The sequence below is a fragment of the Pelobates fuscus genome, chromosome 3, assembly GCF_036172605.1.
Source record: "Pelobates fuscus isolate aPelFus1 chromosome 3, aPelFus1.pri, whole genome shotgun sequence".
In the NCBI taxonomy this organism is placed as follows: Eukaryota; Metazoa; Chordata; class Amphibia; order Anura; family Pelobatidae; genus Pelobates; species Pelobates fuscus.
This window is the reverse complement of record NC_086319.1, coordinates 311,836,584-311,858,043: the sequence shown is the minus strand read 5'-3', so window position 1 is coordinate 311,858,043 and position 21,460 is coordinate 311,836,584. Positions and strand designations below refer to the sequence as shown.

The 21,460-nt window shown below is 36.3% G+C and overlaps 1 protein-coding gene across 1 annotated transcript in view; it reads right to left on the bottom strand.

The window, feature by feature from the left end:
• AGBL1 (AGBL carboxypeptidase 1) overlaps positions 1–21,460 on the bottom strand; it is a 707,263-nt gene that overhangs the window by 590,673 nt on the left and 95,130 nt on the right. The window contains exon 6 of the mRNA XM_063448878.1: positions 4,211–4,248. Coding sequence (XP_063304948.1) covers positions 4,211–4,248 — 38 coding nt within the window. The remainder of the gene's footprint in view (positions 1–4,210; positions 4,249–21,460) is intronic.

Genomic DNA, 21,460 nt, shown 5'->3' with positions numbered 1-21,460 from the left:
CTAGTGAGTGTCAGTGAGTGTGTTACTGTGTGTCTCTTACTGAGTGTGTTTGTGTGTGTATTAGTGAGTCTGTTTGATGTCTGTTAGTGAGTGTGTGTTTGTCAGTTAGAGTGTATGTTTTCTAAGTGAGTGTGTATGTATGTCTGTCGCTGAGTGTGTCTGTCAGTAAATGTGTGTGTCTGTTAGCTGGTGTGTATGCATCTGTTCGTGAGAGTGTGTGTGTGTCTTCAGCACTTACCTTTCTCTAGCGCCGGACTCCCGTGGTGCTGGGGATCCCTCTGCCTCTCAGCTCCGAATGCTCTTGCCGCGCAAGCATTCAAACCGCCCATAGGAAAGCATTACTCAATGCTTTCCTATGGACGTTCAGTGTTTTAGAATAGCGGAAGCTCCTCTAGCGGCTGTCAGTGAGACATCCACTAGAGGCTGGATTAACCCTCGGTGAAACATAGCAGTTTCTCTGAAACTGCTATGTTTTCAGCTGCAGGGTTAAAACTAGAGGGACCTGACACCCAGACCACTTCATTGAGCTGATGTGATCTGGGTGTCTGTAGTGGTCCTTTAAGTGTGTGTGCATCTGCATGCACTGGCGTACATACCGCGGTCGCAGGGGTCACAGCCCTGCAACCCCTGCGACCAGGTGCCCGCCGCCATGTGTTGCGGCCCTGGCCCCGCGCAGAGTAAGCGCGAGAGGGGGGCACGGATCAATTTGCGCACTGGGGCCCCATGGGTCATGTGTACGCCACTGCACCTACCCTGGTGTCTGCCGCAGCCTGTGTGGAGGGGGCGAGGATATGAATGACATCATATCCCTGCTCCCTGTGTACCACACAGCGCGGCTGGCGCCATGTGATGGGGCTGGGCTGCAGGACAGAACTCCAAGGAGCCAGACAGCATGCATCCAGGGGACAAGATTGAACTGATGTAAGTATGTAATCGTGTATGTCTCTGTATGTATGTATGTCTCTGTATGTATGTATGTAGGTCTCTGTATGCCTGTATGTCTTTGTATGTATGTTTCTGTATGCCTGTATGTCTCTGTATGCCTGGATTTCTCTGTATGCCTGTATGTCTCTGTACAAAATGTATGTGTCTGTATGTTTCTGTATGCCTGTATGTCTCTGTATGTACAAATGTATGTGTCCGTATGCCTGTATGTCTCTGTATGTAGAAATGTATGTGTCTGTATGCCTGTATGTCTTTGTACGTATGTGTCTGTATGCCTGTATGTCTCTGTATACCTGTATATATGTATGTGTCTGTATGCGTGTATGTCTCTGTATGCGTGTATGTCTTTGTATGCCTGTATGTATGTATGTGTCTGTATGCCTGGATGTCTCTGTATGTATGTTTCTGTATGTCTATGTATGTATGTATGTGTCTGTATGACGGTATGCCTCTGTATGTATGTCTTTATATGCCTGCATGTCTCTGTATGTATGTATGTCTCTGTCTGTGTCTGTATGTCTCTGTATGATTATTTCTGTGTTTGTATGAACCTTATTTTAAACGAGGGTGGGGGGCACCAAAATGCATCTTTGCCTGTGTAACTAAAAATCCTAGCACCGGTCTTGCGTCCATTGGTTTATAATTTGTAAAAATGTGCACTACCTACCTATGTCATATTAATGTTAATTAAGTTATGCATATTTGAGCTGTTGTGGCACTGTCTGCAAGAATGTCAACTCCTTGCACAAAAATAAATTAAAAAAACAAACAAGAGAAGGTTTTGATTGGTCAAAAGCAGAAACATATGAAAACCACAAGTGCACAGGGTTTTTTTGTATAATTAAGTTTATTGATGATGTCATTAAATACATCAAAAATATACCACTTAAGTGTGCATGACTCTTAAAATTAAAGGTTTGGCTTCCTTCACTTTGCACAGCATTTCTACTATAACAGTAACATATACTGGGAAACAAATATATATAATTTCTCAGCCCTCCAGTGATATTTCTGTATTATTCACTCTCAGGGACTCTACCAGAGACATACTTCCCAGCATGTCAAATGGACAAAGAGAGACTCATTACATTATGGAGTGTGAGTGGGGGGGAAGTGGCCAGGGCCGTGGCTGTTCAGAAAAATAGGTGACTCACTAATAACAAATTATACAACTAAAATGTAATTTAGACCAAGAACAATAAATCGTATTATTATACACAGACAGGTTTCTAAAAACATTTATTGTAGTTTGAAGGCACATTAATGTGAGAATTATTGCTGTGGAGCTCTGTTATACACTCAGGCACACCAATAATATGGAGCTCATAGAAAAGAGGGACAAAGGGATTTGAGTCAAAAATAGGGACTGTCTCTCCCACTTGGGATGTATGCAGAGACATAGGAGTCTGAGGGTTCTGCACAGTATTTGGTTTCTCTAGAACTAGATCTCTATTTTCTGGATAGAGATCTCAAATGTCCTATCTGAAATCCACTGAAGACACTCTCCCACCCTTGGGGTTACCGCTTCAAATGATGCATCACAGCATTGCAGTGCAGTGCCTTCACTTTCCACATGTATTTGTCCACCTTCACATGCTCCTTCTTCTTGATGTTACGGTCACTGTGAATGGCCACAACCACCAACACTGCAGTCTTCAGTTCCTTGTCTACCACCACAATATGAGGAAGTTTGGCCAATACTTGCGTATCTATCTGGATCGCTAAGTCCAAAGAATCTCAGCCCTGTTATTCCTAACCTTTTGTGCCACTTGCCATCTCGACTACATATCATGTGCAGTTGTTTCAGTACACACTCCCAGCAAATTGATTGTGCCTCTCAGCAGATGCAGACCCTGTAGCATCCCAGGTGCGAGACAGACAGAGAGAGAGATAGATAGATAGATAGATAGATAGATAGATAGATAGATAGATAGATAGATAGATAGATAGATAGATAGATAGATAGATAGATAGATAGATAGATAGATAGATAGATAGATAGTTGATATATTACTTTTAATTCATCCATCACATTCTGAATTGCAAGTAAAAGGCAAATCAATAAAACTGAGATGAAAAGACAGAATAAATAGAGACATTAAAGGAGTGATTGAGCTGCTGGGAATAACACTGACTGTACATTTACAGGCAACAAAATAAATAAATAAATAAACAAGAAAGGTCACAGTATGAACGTGAAAGTATTTGGTCTTTGTGAAATGACACAGAAACTCTTTATTTTATTTATTAAAACTAAAACCCTTGGTTCCTGTTGCAGCAGGGACTTTGTGTTTATTACACAAGATATTCTCTGGCATCCTTTGCATGCAAACATATATCAAGTTCTCTAGAAATGCCTTAAAGCAGTTAAAAAAATACCCATTGATTTATAATACACTGATAAAGTCTGCAGTGATGTTCAGTGGTCAGATATTTCATATACTGGTAAATAAAATATGCAATCCAATAAGACCACGTGGATGTGGAGCAGAATTTACAAGCAATTTAGATTTGATAGTAAAGTCCTTAAAGTATATTCATGCAATTTAGAATTTAAATTCTCTTTGCAAAATTCAGAGTTCCATTCATGGCACCAAAAAAAAAACATGATTTAGGGGACATAATGTTGACTTTATTTAACCCCTTAAGGACCAAACTTCTGGAATAAAAGGGAATCATGACGTGTCACACATGTCATGTGTCCTTAAGGGGTTAAGTGAGTAGTGGCCAATGGAGGGAAAAAAAGGAGGAGGAGTGAAGAGAATTCTGTATGTATATATTATTTATTTAATAAATATATATTTAAATAATATATGAATATATATTTGGTCACCTCTCACTTGATGTATGAACCAAATTACATAACAATATGCCTATTAGTGTACTGCAAAATATACAAATGGTGCATTTTATGGTCATTTCTGTTCTTTCTAATAATTTAGCCCAAAAGGATCGCATGGACAAAATTCCTCTGAAGCAAAACACCACATGGTCAGATTTTGGTTTATCCGAACAAAAACTGTTTTCCAAACAAATCAATTTGGAAGTAACCACACTTTTTTTCCTGCACAAGTCTAGTCATTCATACCCCACATTTAGTAAACGACTTTTCCCCTCTCTTGCCCTGAACCATAAGTTATTTTCATGTTATGATCGTATGTCATTCACGCCTGTTATTTTCCACAAAGTCATACTGTTTTGAAGTGTTTATTGATATTGATGTGGTGGAAAGTAAATTCAAAGCATACATTAAAAATAGACTCACTTGATTTTAGTAGAGCTGCAAGTGCTTCTACAGATGCCCTAAAGAAAATAGAAAGAGGAAAATCAAAGTCAGTTTTGTCAATATTTCCCATTAGCCTTTGAAGCTTCTTCACCTGTTCCTAACCTTCTAAACAACAGAACTGCAATCTATACAGTCTGCAACCTATTCCTAAGCTCTGCGGTGGATGGAGAGTTAAGTATTTAGTGTATTCTTGGCATCATGAAGCACATTTTTTATCTTTCTTTCTTTCTTTCTATCTTTGATTGACTATTGATTAGATATGCATTTGTCATTGATACTTTATATAAAGCATTTACATGTTGCATCTTACATTCAAATTATATAGAAAATATAATGGATACATTGGGTATATTTTGCATTGCATTTCAACCTATGTAGTTAAAATATACAGTGCTCCTGAATAATTTAAATACAAATGCTCAGCTTTTTCTGGGCGGTTGTGTATTTGTAAATGATTACATTGGAATGGTATTTTGTATCTGCATTCCAAAAAATGCCCACTGCTTCCTTAAAATATCCATTAGCAGGTGTATTTAAGAAAATCTTAAATTGTATATGTATGTCTATTTTTCTAAACACATCGATTCTATATTTTTGGCAAAACCAAGCCAAATATTGTCAACTGTGTATTCAGTTTATATTCCCAGTGTATATTTTTAAAAATATAGATTTTTTTTATTTTTAAAGAGTTTCTATAGTGCCAGGAAAACAAAGCCGTTTTCCTGGCACTATCGAATCCTGCATTGCCCCACTCCCTTATGGACCCCCCTCCCTCTCCTGCGGCACTGAACGTGTTAAAACCCCTTCAGAAACTTACCTGAATCCAGCGCCGATGTCACTTGGTGCTTAGGCTCCGCCCACGCTTTGCCCCCTCCGACGTCAGCTGGCAAGGGAGAACTAATGCGCATGCGTGGCAATGACTGCACTCGCATTAGGATTTCCCCATAGGAAAGCATTGATCAATGCTTCATTACGGGGATTCCAGTGATGCTGGAAGTCCTCATGCATAGCATGAGGACGTCCAGTGTCATTTAGATGACCAAAAGTCATCTAAGCATCCGGAAGGCCCTCTAGTGGCTGTCTGGTAGACAGCCACTAGAGGAGGTGTTAATCCTGTAAGGTAATTATTGCAGTTTCTCAGAAACTGCAATAATTGACATTGTAGAGTTAAGGGACATAGGACATTGCACCCAGACCACTTCAATTAGATTCTAACAAAAACTAAATAAATTAAAATGCTCAAGAATATACTAATTGTTAACCATAAAATGTGATGTGCATTCAATACTAGACCAAAAATGTATTAAATCTATGAAACCTTCTAAAATCTATTTTACATCAAGAATGAATGTGCAGCCATATCAGTTTTTATAGTTTATCAAATAACTGGTAAGTTAGATAAATTAAACCTTTGTGAAAATTAAATCAGAAGCAAATGAGTGATAAGACGTAATATAAACATTTTTATTCTGCATACATACAGTTGAAGCCACTTATCTTTCCAGAAAGATGCATTTTTATCCTGAAAGGAACTGGGCAGTTGGTCCATTTTACATTAAAAGAGAAATGTAAAGGTAAATAATAATAACTGACTGACATTTACATTCATGAGGCCAGTAACACTAAGCACTAAGGTGCAGACTCGAGTGATTAAGATATCTAATTGTAGGCTTTGTCTGTAAAGGTATCACTCTGGAAAATACATTTTATTTATATCTATATGGCATCCAATTGTTTTTCTGCTTTTACTATTGTTCAGCTCGGTTTGGGTAATTAAAATGCAAATCTGTTTGCTGGATAGTAAAGTATACCATCTGATGAGTTTAAAATATTATTGACCAAAGAAGCAATGGATCCAAAAAACTAGGCGTGAGAAAATGCCAGAAAACATAAACAATGCATATTTTTTCTGTATCAGCAACAAGTGCTGCAAGACGTAAGCATTAAAAGTTCAGAAGCTCTGTGACCTTTTCTCCTTGACACTATGTTGAGGCTACAAAGAGACATCTCCATTGTTGGGCATATAGAAATAGCCAGATACTGTAGTCAGGCATCAAATCCACACAGAGAGAGCTACCGGTTGGGATAACTTCACCCACTCAATATCACCCAGTTGAAAAATCTCCCGTTAGCTATTGATGGATTTTTAGTTGTAATTTCAACTGCAAATACCTGCTACTCCAGACAATAACTGCAGAGTTAATATAAGTGTAACATTCTTATGCCTGTGGTTGGGCTGATATTATTTGCAAAAAAACTGCCCCATGTGAGTTAAATACAAAATATAAGATCGTTTTGATTTGATTGTAACATTTGTTTCTAATATTGAATTCTCCTGATGAAGTCTACTTCATAGACGAAAAGCGTAGAGCTGTTTTTTATTATTGCCTGTGATTCCTGTAACCTGCCCCTACCATTCACCAGTCTGGAGAGAGGGATACAGATGTTTGATGGGCATTTTAACTCTCCACTTCCTGTAAGTGTTTTGAATAAAAGCGTGTCTTTTTTATTACCAGCATTTGCACACTATGTGCAGTCCTTCTTCTTTTGCATGTACCTTTGAGAACTAAGAATCTTCACCGCAGAACCTTAAAGAAACCTTGATGGGCTCAGATCACTCCTATATTTTGTGAGTGCAATATTTACAGTAGGGGCACTTTAACTTAATGGTGTTTCCCTATGAATGTTCTCTGTTTTTGTTTTTCTAGGTGTATCTTATATTTTGTATTTGCATTTGAGGATTTGAGGAATCCTTTGTTATTACCTAGAATATATGGGAAGTAATTACCTTTATTTTAATTGTACCCTGCTGCACTCAGGTGGTCTATTGGTGTGTGTGTGTGTATATACCATGTGAGTTAAATTTTGAAATCTGTTAAAATAAATCTTGAGTTAACTATCATGGAAGATTTCATTCAGAGTATGTGTCAATGAGGTCCAGAACAATCATATGTGTATATTGTCCATTGGCACATACAGTCTGAATGTAATATCTGCATTATGGCTCCTAGTATTCTGAATATCATTTTTAAATAGATATTACTATATGTATGAGTATGTGCATTCAACCTAAATGACTTGGCTCCTGTTGCTTATATAGAATGTCCTTGATATCCCTGTATAAGCTAGTGATTTCAGCAAAAGTGATATCAAAGAACAAGGCATGACATGACAACTACTAGATATCACAATGTATTCCAATTTCATCATTGGCAAAGTTTCTAGATACAGTTAATACGCAAGTTTGTTTACTGCATTCTTGTCCATGAGCTGTCATTCCAAACATACCAAAACGAAACTCTTGTTGGGAGCAACATAATCCGTATTGTGTTAATGTACCAGACAATGTATTGAATCCATATAATGCTTGTAGACAACGAAAAACACATTATACTTTTTGGAGACTAGTTTTTGGTATACTCCAACCTGAATCAGGAAGTTAACTCCTATAAATTGATACTACGTTAAAATAATCCCAAAAGTACAATTGACTGAGATTCGGTAACCTACTCTTGGTCAGACCTACATGATGGGTGTTAACACTCTCCAGAAATAACTGTAAATACAAATTGTAAAGAGAGTGCAAAGAGGATCCTCTTAGTTAAGTCAACAAAAAAAAAAAAAAAAAGATGTGGTGTTGGTTGGAATTGTTTTGGGGGTTTTAGCCTTGGATGCGAGGATGTAGCTTCATATGTGAGAAGTCTTTATCTTGCCAGACATACAATTGGAGCAAGGTAGGCAGCACTGTTCACATAACACACTGCATTATTAGGAGGACCAGGCGATTGTGCATATATGGACGTAGACGAATATATATGTTTTTCAAGTTATGGTTAATAATGCGATATTGTGGGTTTTAGATGTGTTTGGATGCTCGTTTTTATCTTAAAGGAACACTATAGGTTTAGGAAACAAACATGTATGTCTAACCCTAGACTGGATTGTTGGGTCCCCTGTATCCATTAAATAAATAATTGTACTCACCTTTATTTACCCGACATGCCAGTCTCACTCTAGTCACCCCATCTCTGCAGGCTGATATCTTTAATTTTGATGAGCTAAGCCAATCCAATGCCTCCCTATAGGGAAGCATTGGAAGGCAAGTGCATATGTGAGACTTTGACGTTCAACATCTCCTCATAGAGAAGCATTCCATCGATGGGAAGCATTCAGAGTCTCCATGCAGAGTATGGAGACGCTGAATGTCATTCCTGCAATCTTTGCAGGGCCGCATCCAGGTAGAGGTTGCATTATGCAGCAATGAAAACACTGCATTTCATCTTTTCCTTTTTTTAAACATAAATACCCAGAACTACTGAAAGGTCCAAATCTATGTACCTTACTTAGAGGGCCCATGTCATGCACCAAACTGCGTATGCTTATTAGATTGAGCATACAAGTGCATCTATACATTGTGCTAGCAAATGCATGGATTAGGAGAAAAACCTATTTAAAAATAAATGCGGAGTGGAAGAGAAATGGAGGATGGTCCAGAGGTGGGTGTTACACAAAGAGTACCTCCAACAAAGCATGAAGATGGTGGCACTGCAACGGAGGAAAAGTGAGTAAATCTTTATATTTTACATTGAATACACCATGTTTGCTTGTGACATATGGTGTATTCAATGTATATGGGAGCGATTTAAGGTAAAATAAATTATTCATAACAGGTTCACTTTAATGCGTATGTATTTTTTAGTTCAGCTTTTCTTTTGGCTCTTGCTATTGCTATTTGACACTTGCGTAAGTGTGTTTATAATATCATCTCACTTCCTTGTTATCAAGGCATATGTCACTGGACAAGTCAACACTGTCTTCCTTTTTCATCGGCTGCACATATCATTCAGCCAAGGAAATGATCACATAACATTTGTTGTGGCTAAGGTAATAATCTCAGAATTAAGACAATAAAATATTTAAAATCTATTCATTTTAAATTAATAATACATACAACATACATTTTTTTAAATAAACATCACCAGGAATAATTTGATAAAACTAGCTATATAAAGTTTATATATGGACACAAATGGTAAACATGTTTTCAATTGATTGACAAATTATTTTCAATTTTACCCTGGACTTAGGAAACAACAAAAATACAGGGTGCGCTAGGTGGAATGGGAGGTAATAAAAAGACAAGTCTCTGAAAATACACAAGGGGGTCTTGGGTAGGTCTTCTTAGGTTCTTGATGAGGTCCTCAGTGGTTTATATGAAAAACAAAATTAGACAAAAAGGAAGACCAATAGTGCACAACCGTTAAGGATAGTGTCACGGACAACACAGAAGAGAAAAATGCCAACTCACAATCAGTAGAGCTATGCCCAGCTCTAGGTAAAACAGCATACAGTGGTATTTGAAACTCCCCACATGTAGGATATAGCTGGACAATAGGTGATTCTTCAATACTTTGTACAACGACTCAAATGCGTGTCAGCATATAAAAAACATAAAGGAAAAAAGCGGACCAATGGTACAATAACGTATGACACCTGCAGCTACAGGCAAACACTGAAGTCCTAAGAGTGCTAACTTACAATAAAAAGAGCTATAACCAGCTCTGAGTAAAACAGCATACAGTGGTATTTAAACTCCCCACATGTAGGATATCCTTCTGGTGATGTATGGAGTGCAGGATTTATGAAAGACAAAAGCACAAAAGAGGCTCCATATTGTTCTCAATGAATAAAATAGTGCAAAAGGTAAAAATGAAACATATTTACAATAAATAGAGCAGCCACACTGCTCTATGAACCAGGCGTGAGTGGAATAATCCCCACCTAAGGATTTCTTTGTAGTACTGGATCTGCAAGAAAGGGCAGAAGCCTTGAGGAGCTGCCTGCAGGAACACTGAAACAGAGTGTTCACCAGGCGCGACTGGAATAATCCCCACCTAAGGATTTCTTTGTAGTACTGGATCTGCAAGAAAGGGCAGAAACCTTGAGGAGCTGCCTGCAGGAACACTGAAACAGAGTGTTCACCTTAGGTGGGGATTATTCCACTCACGCCTGGTTCATAGAGCAGTGTGGCTGCTCTATTTATTGTAAGTACGTTTCATTTTTACCTTTTGCACTATTTTATTCACTGAGAACACTATGGGCCCTCTTTTGTGCTTTTGTCTTTCATAAATCCTGCACTCGATACATCACCAGAAGGATATCCTACATGTGGGGAGTTTAAATACCACTGTATGCTGTTTTACTCAGAGCTGGTTATAGCTCTTTTTATTGTAAGTTAGCACTCTTAGGACTTTAGTGTTTGTCTGTAGCTGCAGGTGTCATACGTTATTGTACCATAGGTCTGCTTTTTTCCTTTATGTTTTTTATATGCTGACACGCATTTGAGTCGTTGTACAAAGTATTGAAGAATCACCTATTGTCCAGCTATATCCTACATGTGGGGAGTTTCAAATACTACTGTATGCTGTTTTACCTAGAGCTGGGCATAGCTCTACTGATTGTGAGTTGGCATTTTTCTCTTCTGTGTTGTCCGTGACACTATCCTTAACGGTTGTGCACTATTGGTCTTCCTTTTTGTCTAATTTTGTTTTTCATATAAACCACTGAGGACCTCATCAAGAACCTAAGAAGACCTACCCAAGACCCCCTTGTGTATTTTCAGAGACTTGTCTTTTTATTACCTCCCATTCCACCTAGCGCACCCTGTATTTTTGTTGTTTCCTTCTCCCAGATTTATTGAAGGGTTTGAGGGTTGCCCTTCCCCTCGGGTGTGCAGCTCCTTTCACCTCTGTGATCAGTACTGTAGCGCTGTTCCACCCCAAATTCTATTTCTCTTTGTTTTAGTTACCCTGGACTTACCTTACTTTTTGCTTAGTTACGTCACCAACCCAGTAAAGAAACATACACTAAAGAATTACAACGACAACATGCATCAAAGGATAACATTGCTTTTACAGAAGGAATACTTTCATATACTTGTTCTTTGGTATTTATTCCATATAAAATAATTATTTGAAAAGCCTCTTTAAAAAAAATTGTAAGCATTAATCATTGTATGACACATTTTTTTTTTTTTTAAATGTTAAAGATACACATTTTAATTCCATTGTCTATGGATTGTGCTATAATGTTGTGAGCTCGGTATTGTGACTGGCATATATGCAATACATTCTCCATGATTTTGATGAGCGAGAAGATGTTTCCTGGTGAACTCATTTTTTTAGACTGGTAAGGATAGAACCAAGGATTGGTATGACAACTTTGGCTTCCAAAACATACAATTGATGGAGTAACATACGCAAAGTCCTCAGTGCTGATTTGGTTATTCTTTATATATGTGGTTTAAGCAATATTTGCTGTTGAATGTCATTCTTAAGTTTTTTACTTTTTAATAGAAGTTATCTTAAAGCAGGATTTACCTTATGCTGATCCTATAAGTATATAACCATAGCCTATGGCATATGAAGTAATTCTACAGTATAAAACCCAAACATAGGGACCAAGCTTCAGTGGAAGAATTTGATATCTGTCAACAAGATAGGCCCAAAGATATTCTGCAGTTCATTGTACGTAGTCACACAGTAATACGGGCTAAAAAGAGTCAAACCCATCAAGTTCAACCTTTCACAGATCTGCAGAAAACTCAGTTTTAATTGATTTAACATGTTGGCACAGATTGACAAAATATTTTTTTTTTACTTCGAAATGGCAGATTTCTTCTTGAATCAAAAAACTGTAACCCTACATATTTAATATTGTATCCTTGAATATTAGGTTTTTCCAAAAAAACATACCAGCAAAGTTTAAAATCTATACAGGATATGATGCACAACCTATTTAGACAGAAAATGTCACATCTTTATTGTTCTTATTGTACATTATTTTTTAACCCCTTAAGACCGCAGGACGTACTATGCCGTCCTTATTTTGGTGGCTCTAAAAGCCGCAGGACGGCATAGTACGTCCTGCGATCTTATGTACTTACCCGGTCGCCGGCGATCCCACGCCGGCGATCGCGGTATGGGGGACTTACCTGGGAGCCCAGGGAGTCCCCCTGCGTCCTCTTCAGCCGCCCAGGGCCATGTGATCGCGAGGTCCTTGCGAGGACCCCGCGATCACATGGACGGCATAGCCGTCCAAGGCATTGCCAGCAGGGGGAGTGCCTGTAATGACAGGTACTCCCCCTGCTGTCTGAAAAAAAAATAAAAAATGTTAAAACAGTGTAAAAATAAATTATATATACTTAGATCATATATATATTTATTATATATATGATCTAAGTATATATATACACACATATACACACATACACATAAATATGCATACACTGTCTACGTGTATTTTAATATTAATATATACATAATTATATATATATATTAATATCAAAATACACGTACAATGATATTGATTAAATATATATATAATTTTCATTATATATATATTTATATATAATAAAAAATAAATAAATATATAAATACGTTAAAAAAATAAATAAAAAAATAATAAAAAAATAATGAAAAAAAAATAGATAAAAAATATATAAACACGCGTAATTTCGTTCTAACTGTATTTTAAAATTAATATATATATATTGATATCAAAATACATGTAGAACGAAATAATATATATATCTATATACATAAGTATATACGTATATATCACTATGTATATACCTATATATAAATAAAAATAATTAAAAAAAATTATATACATATATATACACACATATATATATACACACATATATATATAATAATTCTACGCATATATTTATGTAATAATTTTACATAATTAGGTCATTTTATTAATTACAATTTGCAGGACCTGCCTGCCAACCCAGGCCAAACGTTCAGGGAATTACATTGTCTAGCACTATATTTAACTCTGTAACTTTCCAAGACACCATGAAACCTGTACATGGGGGGTACTGTTTTACTCGGAAGACTTCGCTGAACACAAATATTAGTGTTTCAAAACAGTAAAATATATTACAACGACGATATCGTCAGTTACAGTGACATTTTTTGCATTTTTCACACACAAATGGCACTTACACTGACGATATAATTGTTGTGATACGTTTTAATGTTTTGAAACACTAATATTTGTGTTCAGCGAAGTCTCCTGAGTATAACAGTACCCCTCATGTACAGGTTTTATGGTGTTTTCAAAAGTTACAGAGTCAAATATAAGGTTTGCGTTTCAGTTTTTTCACATTAAAATTCGCCAGGTTGCCTTTGAGACCGTATGGTAGCCCAGGAATGAAAATTATCCCCATGATGGCATACCATTTGCAATAGTAGACAACCCAGGGTATTGCAAATAGGGTATGTTCAGTTTTTTTAGTAGCCACTTAGTCACAAACACTGGCCAAAATTTGCGTTCAAATTAGTTTTTTGCATTTTCAAATATTAACACTAACTTTGGCCAGTGTTTGTGACCAAGTGGCTACTAAAAAAGACTGGACATACTCAATTTGCAATACCTTAGGTTGTCTACTTTTGCAAATGGTATGCCATCATGGGGGTAATTCTTATTTCTGGGCTACCATATGGTCTCAAAGGCAACGTAACCAATCTGGCGAATTTCAATGTAAAAAAACTGAAATATGTAACACGCTATATTTGACCCTGTAACTTCCCAAAACACCATAAAACCTGTACATAGGGGGTACTGTTTTACACGCGAGACATCGCTGAATACAAATATGTGTATTGTATTGCAGTAAAAGCAAACAGTATTATGACATTGGCACCTATTAAAAGACGACCCAATTTTATATAAAATTTTACCTTCAAGACCTAGGATCACATACAGAGGAGCAAAAAATTTTAAAAATATACTAGTTAAAAGTCACCTAAAACCCACAAAACCTAAGCATTTTATTCAGGATCTTAAAGGATTCTATGGTTGTGGCACATGTCTCCCATGCAGAACAACTAAACAGACAAAAAGACATCTAGAAAATTTGGAGAGTATTATTCAGAAACCGTACACTATAAAAGACCATCTCACGTGCCACTCCAAGGGCATTTTATATCTTCTAAAATGCCCTTGTAATCTGCTCTATGTAGGGAGAACCATTAGACCTCTCAAAGTTAGAATCGCCGAACACATTCGGAACATTAAAAATGGCTTGGAAACCCATAGTGTGTCGCAGCATTTTAAAGAAACTCATAATCAAAACCCAGAGAATTTATTTTTCTGTGCGATTAAGGAAGTGAAACGAGACTGGAGAGGGGGTAATTATATTAAAACATTAGGGAAAGAAGAAATGAAATTTATATATACTTTTAAAACCCTTATCCCCCATGGCCTCAATTTAGATTTTGAGGTTTGCCACTTTTAAATATCCAATTCCTTTTATAGCCAGTTTTTTATATAAAGGTTTTTGATCTTAAGTCTAATTTGGGAATGTTCTTAAGCTCATGTTATCCTTGCCTTACCAACAGCACTTTTTCATTCATATGTCTTATTCATTTAGTCCCCCTTTTTTTATTTATTTTTTTTTTTTTTAATATATTTTTTATTTTTTTATTTTTATTTTTATTTTTATTTTTATTTAATTAAATTTTTTTTTTTATTATTTTTAACCAGACCTACACAGTAATTTTAAAGTGTATAATTTTATATTTCCTGGTCATTTATAAGTTTTTCTATATTATATTTACATAAATTTTGTATCCAGAATATACATTTACTATATTTTATTCTTTCCATTCAAACTTCGTTTTGAGAGACTTATCTGTACAATGAAAATTATCCAAAATGGACTGCCAGCTGTTTATGGGACTCATTAAGGGCAAAACGGATTGCCAGCCGAAAATGGAACCAAATAGAACGCAGGAGCATGTCCCAATACAGAGAAATCGGAATCCTAACGTATGCGTTCCACCGTTGGAACGCAAGAGCCGAAACCGGAAATGACTGAACGAATGCGTTCCACCTGTGGAACGCGGAAGTGAAAAATGCCGCGATCGAGCACTCAGGCCGGAAAAAGGGCGCGAAATTGAAACTACATATAAAGAGAACTTACAGCAAGGACCCACAGCAACTGAGGAAGCCTCCATAGGAGGCGAAACGCGTTTTGCTAACAGAGACAATCTCTACAAGATTTCCCTTAATCGTAAGGTCTTGTGTTTTTTATACTTATTGTGCACTTTATTCAATAAAGCACTTTTTACTATTTCAACTCACCTGTGAAAAGACATCACCTTATTCACCACCTCTGGGCAGTAGAAAGAAGGGAGTGGGAACCTAAATCCCACAACGCTGGAAGATTGAGCCTTATTTTATAGGCTCCTGCCTTGTGAGTTTATTTTCATATACTTCCCTGACGTTTATAGGAGATTTTAGACAATATTGCACTATTATGTGTTCTTTTTGCTTTATCTCCAGGTTGTTTTAAATTCGTTTTAAACAAGAAGACACTCCACCTTATATTGTATGTATATTCTGTTTGTTGTGAGGGCGAAGGGTACTCACTAAGGTGTATGAGAATCTCTTGGTTTATTTTAGCATATGTGTGTTCCACTGGTAATACTGTATTTCTTTTAATTTCTGTACAGCACTGTATATTTTATATACGATTCCCTTCTCAGTATTTGAAGTGGTTATCACATTAAAATGTCTTTTTTAGATAATAGAGAATATCGCACAAACAATATTGATGCTTGTTTTGAAACAACCATAGGACAAAATCCTGTCCCGCAATATAACGACAAGAATAAATCTAGATACAACCTAGAGAGAAATCTCATAAAAGAGATGAAGGTAAAATGGGAGATTGCAACCCTTAAAAAATATGTTCGAGATCGGATCACCCCTAGAGGACTTAGGTTCTATAAGGACCCAAGTTTCGATAGGGAAGATCCACACTTTATGGCCGGTTGGGATAAACTCCTTGATGGTTTCTCATTTAGCACAATGGGTTACATTGTGGCAAGAAGAGAGGAAACCCTCCCTAAACTTGATGAAGAAATTAACAAATGGAAAAATTGTCTGGCAGAATCTACAAGTCCAGAAATTTACAACAATATCTTAAAAGAAATCCAATCTAAGGTAGATAAAATTGAGTTAGATATTATAGAAATAAAAAAGAAAAAATATTTAAGAGATACGATTGATTATGAGACAGGCAATGTAAGGGACAATAAAAAGAACAACACACGCCAGAATACCCATGTCCAAAGAAAACAATACCAAAATACCCATTCTCAACGTCCACATATCACCCAACATCAATTAGAGAGAGGTGACAAAAATACCCATTCCAAACGTCTACATACCACTCAACATCAATTAGAGAGAGATGATAGGAATACTAAATGGGAGAATAGTAGGAAGTCGCCACACACTAATAAAGCAGAGAAATATTCAGACAGAGAACAAAATAGATGGCAGCCACAGAAAAGAACCTACTATAACAAGACTGTCAGACCCCAAACAGGACATAATCGTACACCAATCCATAGGGGACACCAACGCACTAATTACGAACCCACCGAGATTACCACCAAAAATAAGGACCTTAGAAAATATAGCGATGTAGTAAAAGAAGGAACCCAAAGGAAAGAAAAAGAAAAATGTTCCAATGGAGAACCGTCTCACCAATCTCACGATAGATCCAAGGAAGAACCCTCCCACCAATCCCACGATAGATCAATTTCCCAATATAGAGAATCAAGAAGAGAGAATATTGATACATCATCCCCCCCAGATACCCCACCATCACCATCGTTTTTTCGGAGGGACTTAATACAGAACAGAAGGAAGTGGACAGACGACACACAACCATGGGAAATACAGGGGAAAAGACAACGATCAATGGAAGAAGAAGGAGACAGAGAAGAAAGAGGAAAACAACACAGAGAGAAGAGAGGCAAGACATCAATTTAGAAGGAATTTTTAACTTAACCGATAAAACCCTAACTTTAGAACAGGCAAACATTTTTAATAAAGGTCTTAAATTCGCCCCCACAGCCGATTTTAATTCTTTCGATTTTTTTGTTGACATGAATTTGTTTAAAAGAAAATTATGCCTTAAAAAATTTTTTTATAACAAAGAAAATAACGTGCAAGAAGAACAAAATGATGGATACATTCACACATCACTCAAAGCTAAATCCCAGTTCTTTCCAAGACATCTGATTTCAGATGCAATCCAAACCTTTGAAACAATGGTAATGAAGGATGTAGAGAAATTTGGAAAAATCAACAAATATAAACACAATTTATCGATAAAGGGAAAAAAAGCTTTAAAAGAAATTAAAAATAATGACCAATTAGTGATCAAACCTGCTGACAAGGGGGGAGGGACGGTAATTCTGGATAAAGATTCATACATAAAAGAAGCAGACAGAATACTTTCAGATTCCTCGACCTATCAGAAATTAACATATAACCCTACGAATGAAACCATAAAAATCTTTAAGCAGTATGTGGACAAAGGAAAAAACTTAGGAATCCTTACAGACAAAGAGGCAGACTACCTGTGGATAGACAACCCCAAAATACCGGTCTTTTATCTATTACCTAAAATTCATAAAGACGTAACCAACCCCCCAGGAAGACCAATTATATCTGGCATAGATTCAATCTCTACTAGAATTTCCGAGTATATTGATACCATCCTCCAGCCAATTGTCAGAAAAAATCCCACATATCTTAAGGATACTATTCATGTCCTACAGATTTTAGAAAAAATAAAATGGATAGAAGGCAACAGATTAGTCACATGCGATGTAACTGCACTATATAGTATCATACCCCATAATATAGGAATAGCAGCAGTGAAACATTTTTTAGAAAAATCCGATTTTAAAGAAGAGCAAATACAGTATATCTTGGAAGGAATCTCACTAATTTTAACCCACAATTATTTTTGGTTTGAGAATACTTTTTAACCTACAAATCTGTGGAACGGCAATGGGCACCAAATTCGCCCCAAGCTATGCCAACTTATTTATGGCATTTTGGGAAGAAGCATTTGTACTCCAAGGACATCCATGGGGGGCGAGTTTGGTGTCCTATTGCCGTTTCATAGATGATATCTTTTTTATATGGACTGGCACTTTAGAGGCTCTACAAGAATTCATTTTATATCTTAATACTAACAACTATGGAATCAATTTAACTAGCACTTATAGCGAACATAATATTAATTTTTTGGACCTTGATATCAGGATCCAAGATGCCATGATAGTTACCAAAAACTATTTTAAACCAGTGGATGCCAATAGTTATATCGACACCAATAGCTGTCATCATAAACCCTGGCTAAGTAACGCCCCTAGGAGCCAATTTTTAAGGATTCGCCGCAACTGTAAATTAAACTGTGATTATCTAGAGCAAGCCCAATACATCAAACAGCAATTTATGGAAAAGGGATATAACGAAACATCTTTGAATCAAGACTTAGAAGATGTAGGTAAATTAAAAAGAAGCCAACTTATTCAATACAAACCAAAGAAAATACAAACCAACACTAATGAAGTTCCTTTCATTTGTAACTTTAACGGACACAACAAACGTATTCATAAGACCATAAATAAACATTGGCACCTATTAAAAGACGACCCAATTTTATATAAAATTTTACCTTCAAGACCTAGGATCACATACAGAGGAGCAAAAAATTTTAAAAATATACTAGTTAAAAGTCACCTAAAACCCACAAAACCTAAGCATTTTATTCAGGATCTTAAAGGATTCTATGGTTGTGGCACATGTCTCCCATGCAGAACAACTAAACAGACAAAAAGACATCTAGAAAATTTGGAGAGTATTATTCAGAAACCGTACACTATAAAAGACCATCTCACGTGCCACTCCAAGGGCATTTTATATCTTCTAAAATGCCCTTGTAATCTGCTCTATGTAGGGAGAACCATTAGACCTCTCAAAGTTAGAATCGCCGAACACATTCGGAACATTAAAAATGGCTTGGAAACCCATAGTGTGTCGCAGCATTTTAAAGAAACTCATAATCAAAACCCAGAGAATTTATTTTTCTGTGCGATTAAGGAAGTGAAACGAGACTGGAGAGGGGGTAATTATATTAAAACATTAGGGAAAGAAGAAATGAAATTTATATATACTTTTAAAACCCTTATCCCCCATGGCCTCAATTTAGATTTTGAGGTTTGCCACTTTTAAATATCCAATTCCTTTTATAGCCAGTTTTTTATATAAAGGTTTTTGATCTTAAGTCTAATTTGGGAATGTTCTTAAGCTCATGTTATCCTTGCCTTACCAACAGCACTTTTTCATTCATATGTCTTATTCATTTAGTCCCCCTTTTTTTATTTATTTTTTTTTTTTTTTATATATTTTTTATTTTTTTATTTTTATTTTTATTTTTATTTTTATTTAATTAAATTTTTTTTTTTTTTTTTTTTAACCAGACCTACACAGTAATTTTAAAGTGTATAATTTTATATTTCCTGGTCATTTATAAGTTTTTCTATATTATATTTACATAAATTTTGTATCCAGAATATACATTTACTATATTTTATTCTTTCCATTCAAACTTCGTTTTGAGAGACTTATCTGTACAATGAAAATTATCCAAAATGGACTGCCAGCTGTTTATGGGACTCATTAAGGGCAAAACGGATTGCCAGCCGAAAATGGAACCAAATAGAACGCAGGAGCATGTCCCAATACAGAGAAATCGGAATCCTAACGTATGCGTTCCACCGTTGGAACGCAAGAGCCGAAACCGGAAATGACTGAACGAATGCGTTCCACCTGTGGAACGCGGAAGTGAAAAATGCCGCGATCGAGCACTCAGGCCGGAAAAAGGGCGCGAAATTGAAACTACATATAAAGAGAACTTACAGCAAGGACCCACAGCAACTGAGGAAGCCTCCATAGGAGGCGAAACGCGTTTTGCTAACAGAGACAATCTCTACAAGATTTCCCTTAATCGTAAGGTCTTGTGTTTTTTATACTTATTGTGCACTTTATTCAATAAAGCACTTTTTACTATTTCAACTCACCTGTGAAAAGACATCACCTTATTCACCACCTCTGGGCAGTAGAAAGAAGGGAGTGGGAACCTAAATCCCACAACGCTGGAAGATTGAGCCTTATTTTATAGGCTCCTGCCTTGTGAGTTTATTTTCATATACTTCCCTGACGTTTATAGGAGATTTTAGACAATATTGCACTATTATGTGTTCTTTTTGCTTTATCTCCAGGTTGTTTTAAATTCGTTTTAAACAAGAAGACACTCCACCTTATATTGTATGTATAGAATGTCACGTAGAACTAAAAAAATTTAAAAAATTCTTATTTTCTCCCATTTTTTAAATATTTTTTTCATATTAAATTATGTTCCATACCTAAATATTTGATGTTAAACGAAAGCCCCGTTTCCCCTGAATAAAATGATATATAATAATGGGGGGTGCATTTAATATGAAAGAGGTGAATTATGGTTGGACAGACATATAGCGCAAATGCCAGGTTTTGTTTACGTTTTTTTGGATCACAACTTGTACATTTGGCTGCGGTCTTAAGGGGTTAAAGGGACACTATAGTCACCAAAACAACTTTTTTATTATTATTATTATTATTATTATTATTATATTATTATTTAGATAGTGGCAGCAAATTCCGTAGTGCTGTATAATGAAGCAGTTTGTGTGTATAGATCAGTGTTTCCCAACCCAGTCCTCAAGGCACACCTACCAGTCCAGGATTTAAGGATAACCCAGTTTTGTCTAAGGTGTTTTTTCTTTTTTTTCTAAAATCACCTTAGACAAAACTGGGTAATCCTTAAATCCTGGACTGGTAGGTGTCCCTTGAGGACTGGGTTGGGAAACACTGGTATAGATCATGCCTCTTAAGTTTCACTGCTCAAATTTCTGCAATTAGGGAGTTAAATCACGTTTGTTTCTGTCCATCCAGTCCTAGCCACACCTCCCTACCTGTGACTGACACAGCTTGAATAAAAACAAAATGGTTTCATTTTCAATCAGTTACATCTGATTGAAAGTTTAAGTTTTTCATCTTCATCTTTGTAAATTGAACTTTAATTACACACAGGAGGCTCTAGCAAACTGCAGGGTCTAGCAACCTATTAACAGAGCAGGAGATAAGAAATTCTAACAATATTTGCCATAAAGGAAGTGTAAACATTAGATGACTTGTTCCAGGAAGTGTTTTGGAAGGCTGTACAAGTCACATGCAGGAAGGTGTGACTAGGCCTGTATAAACAAAGTGATTTAACTCCTAAATTGCAGATAATTGAACAGTGAG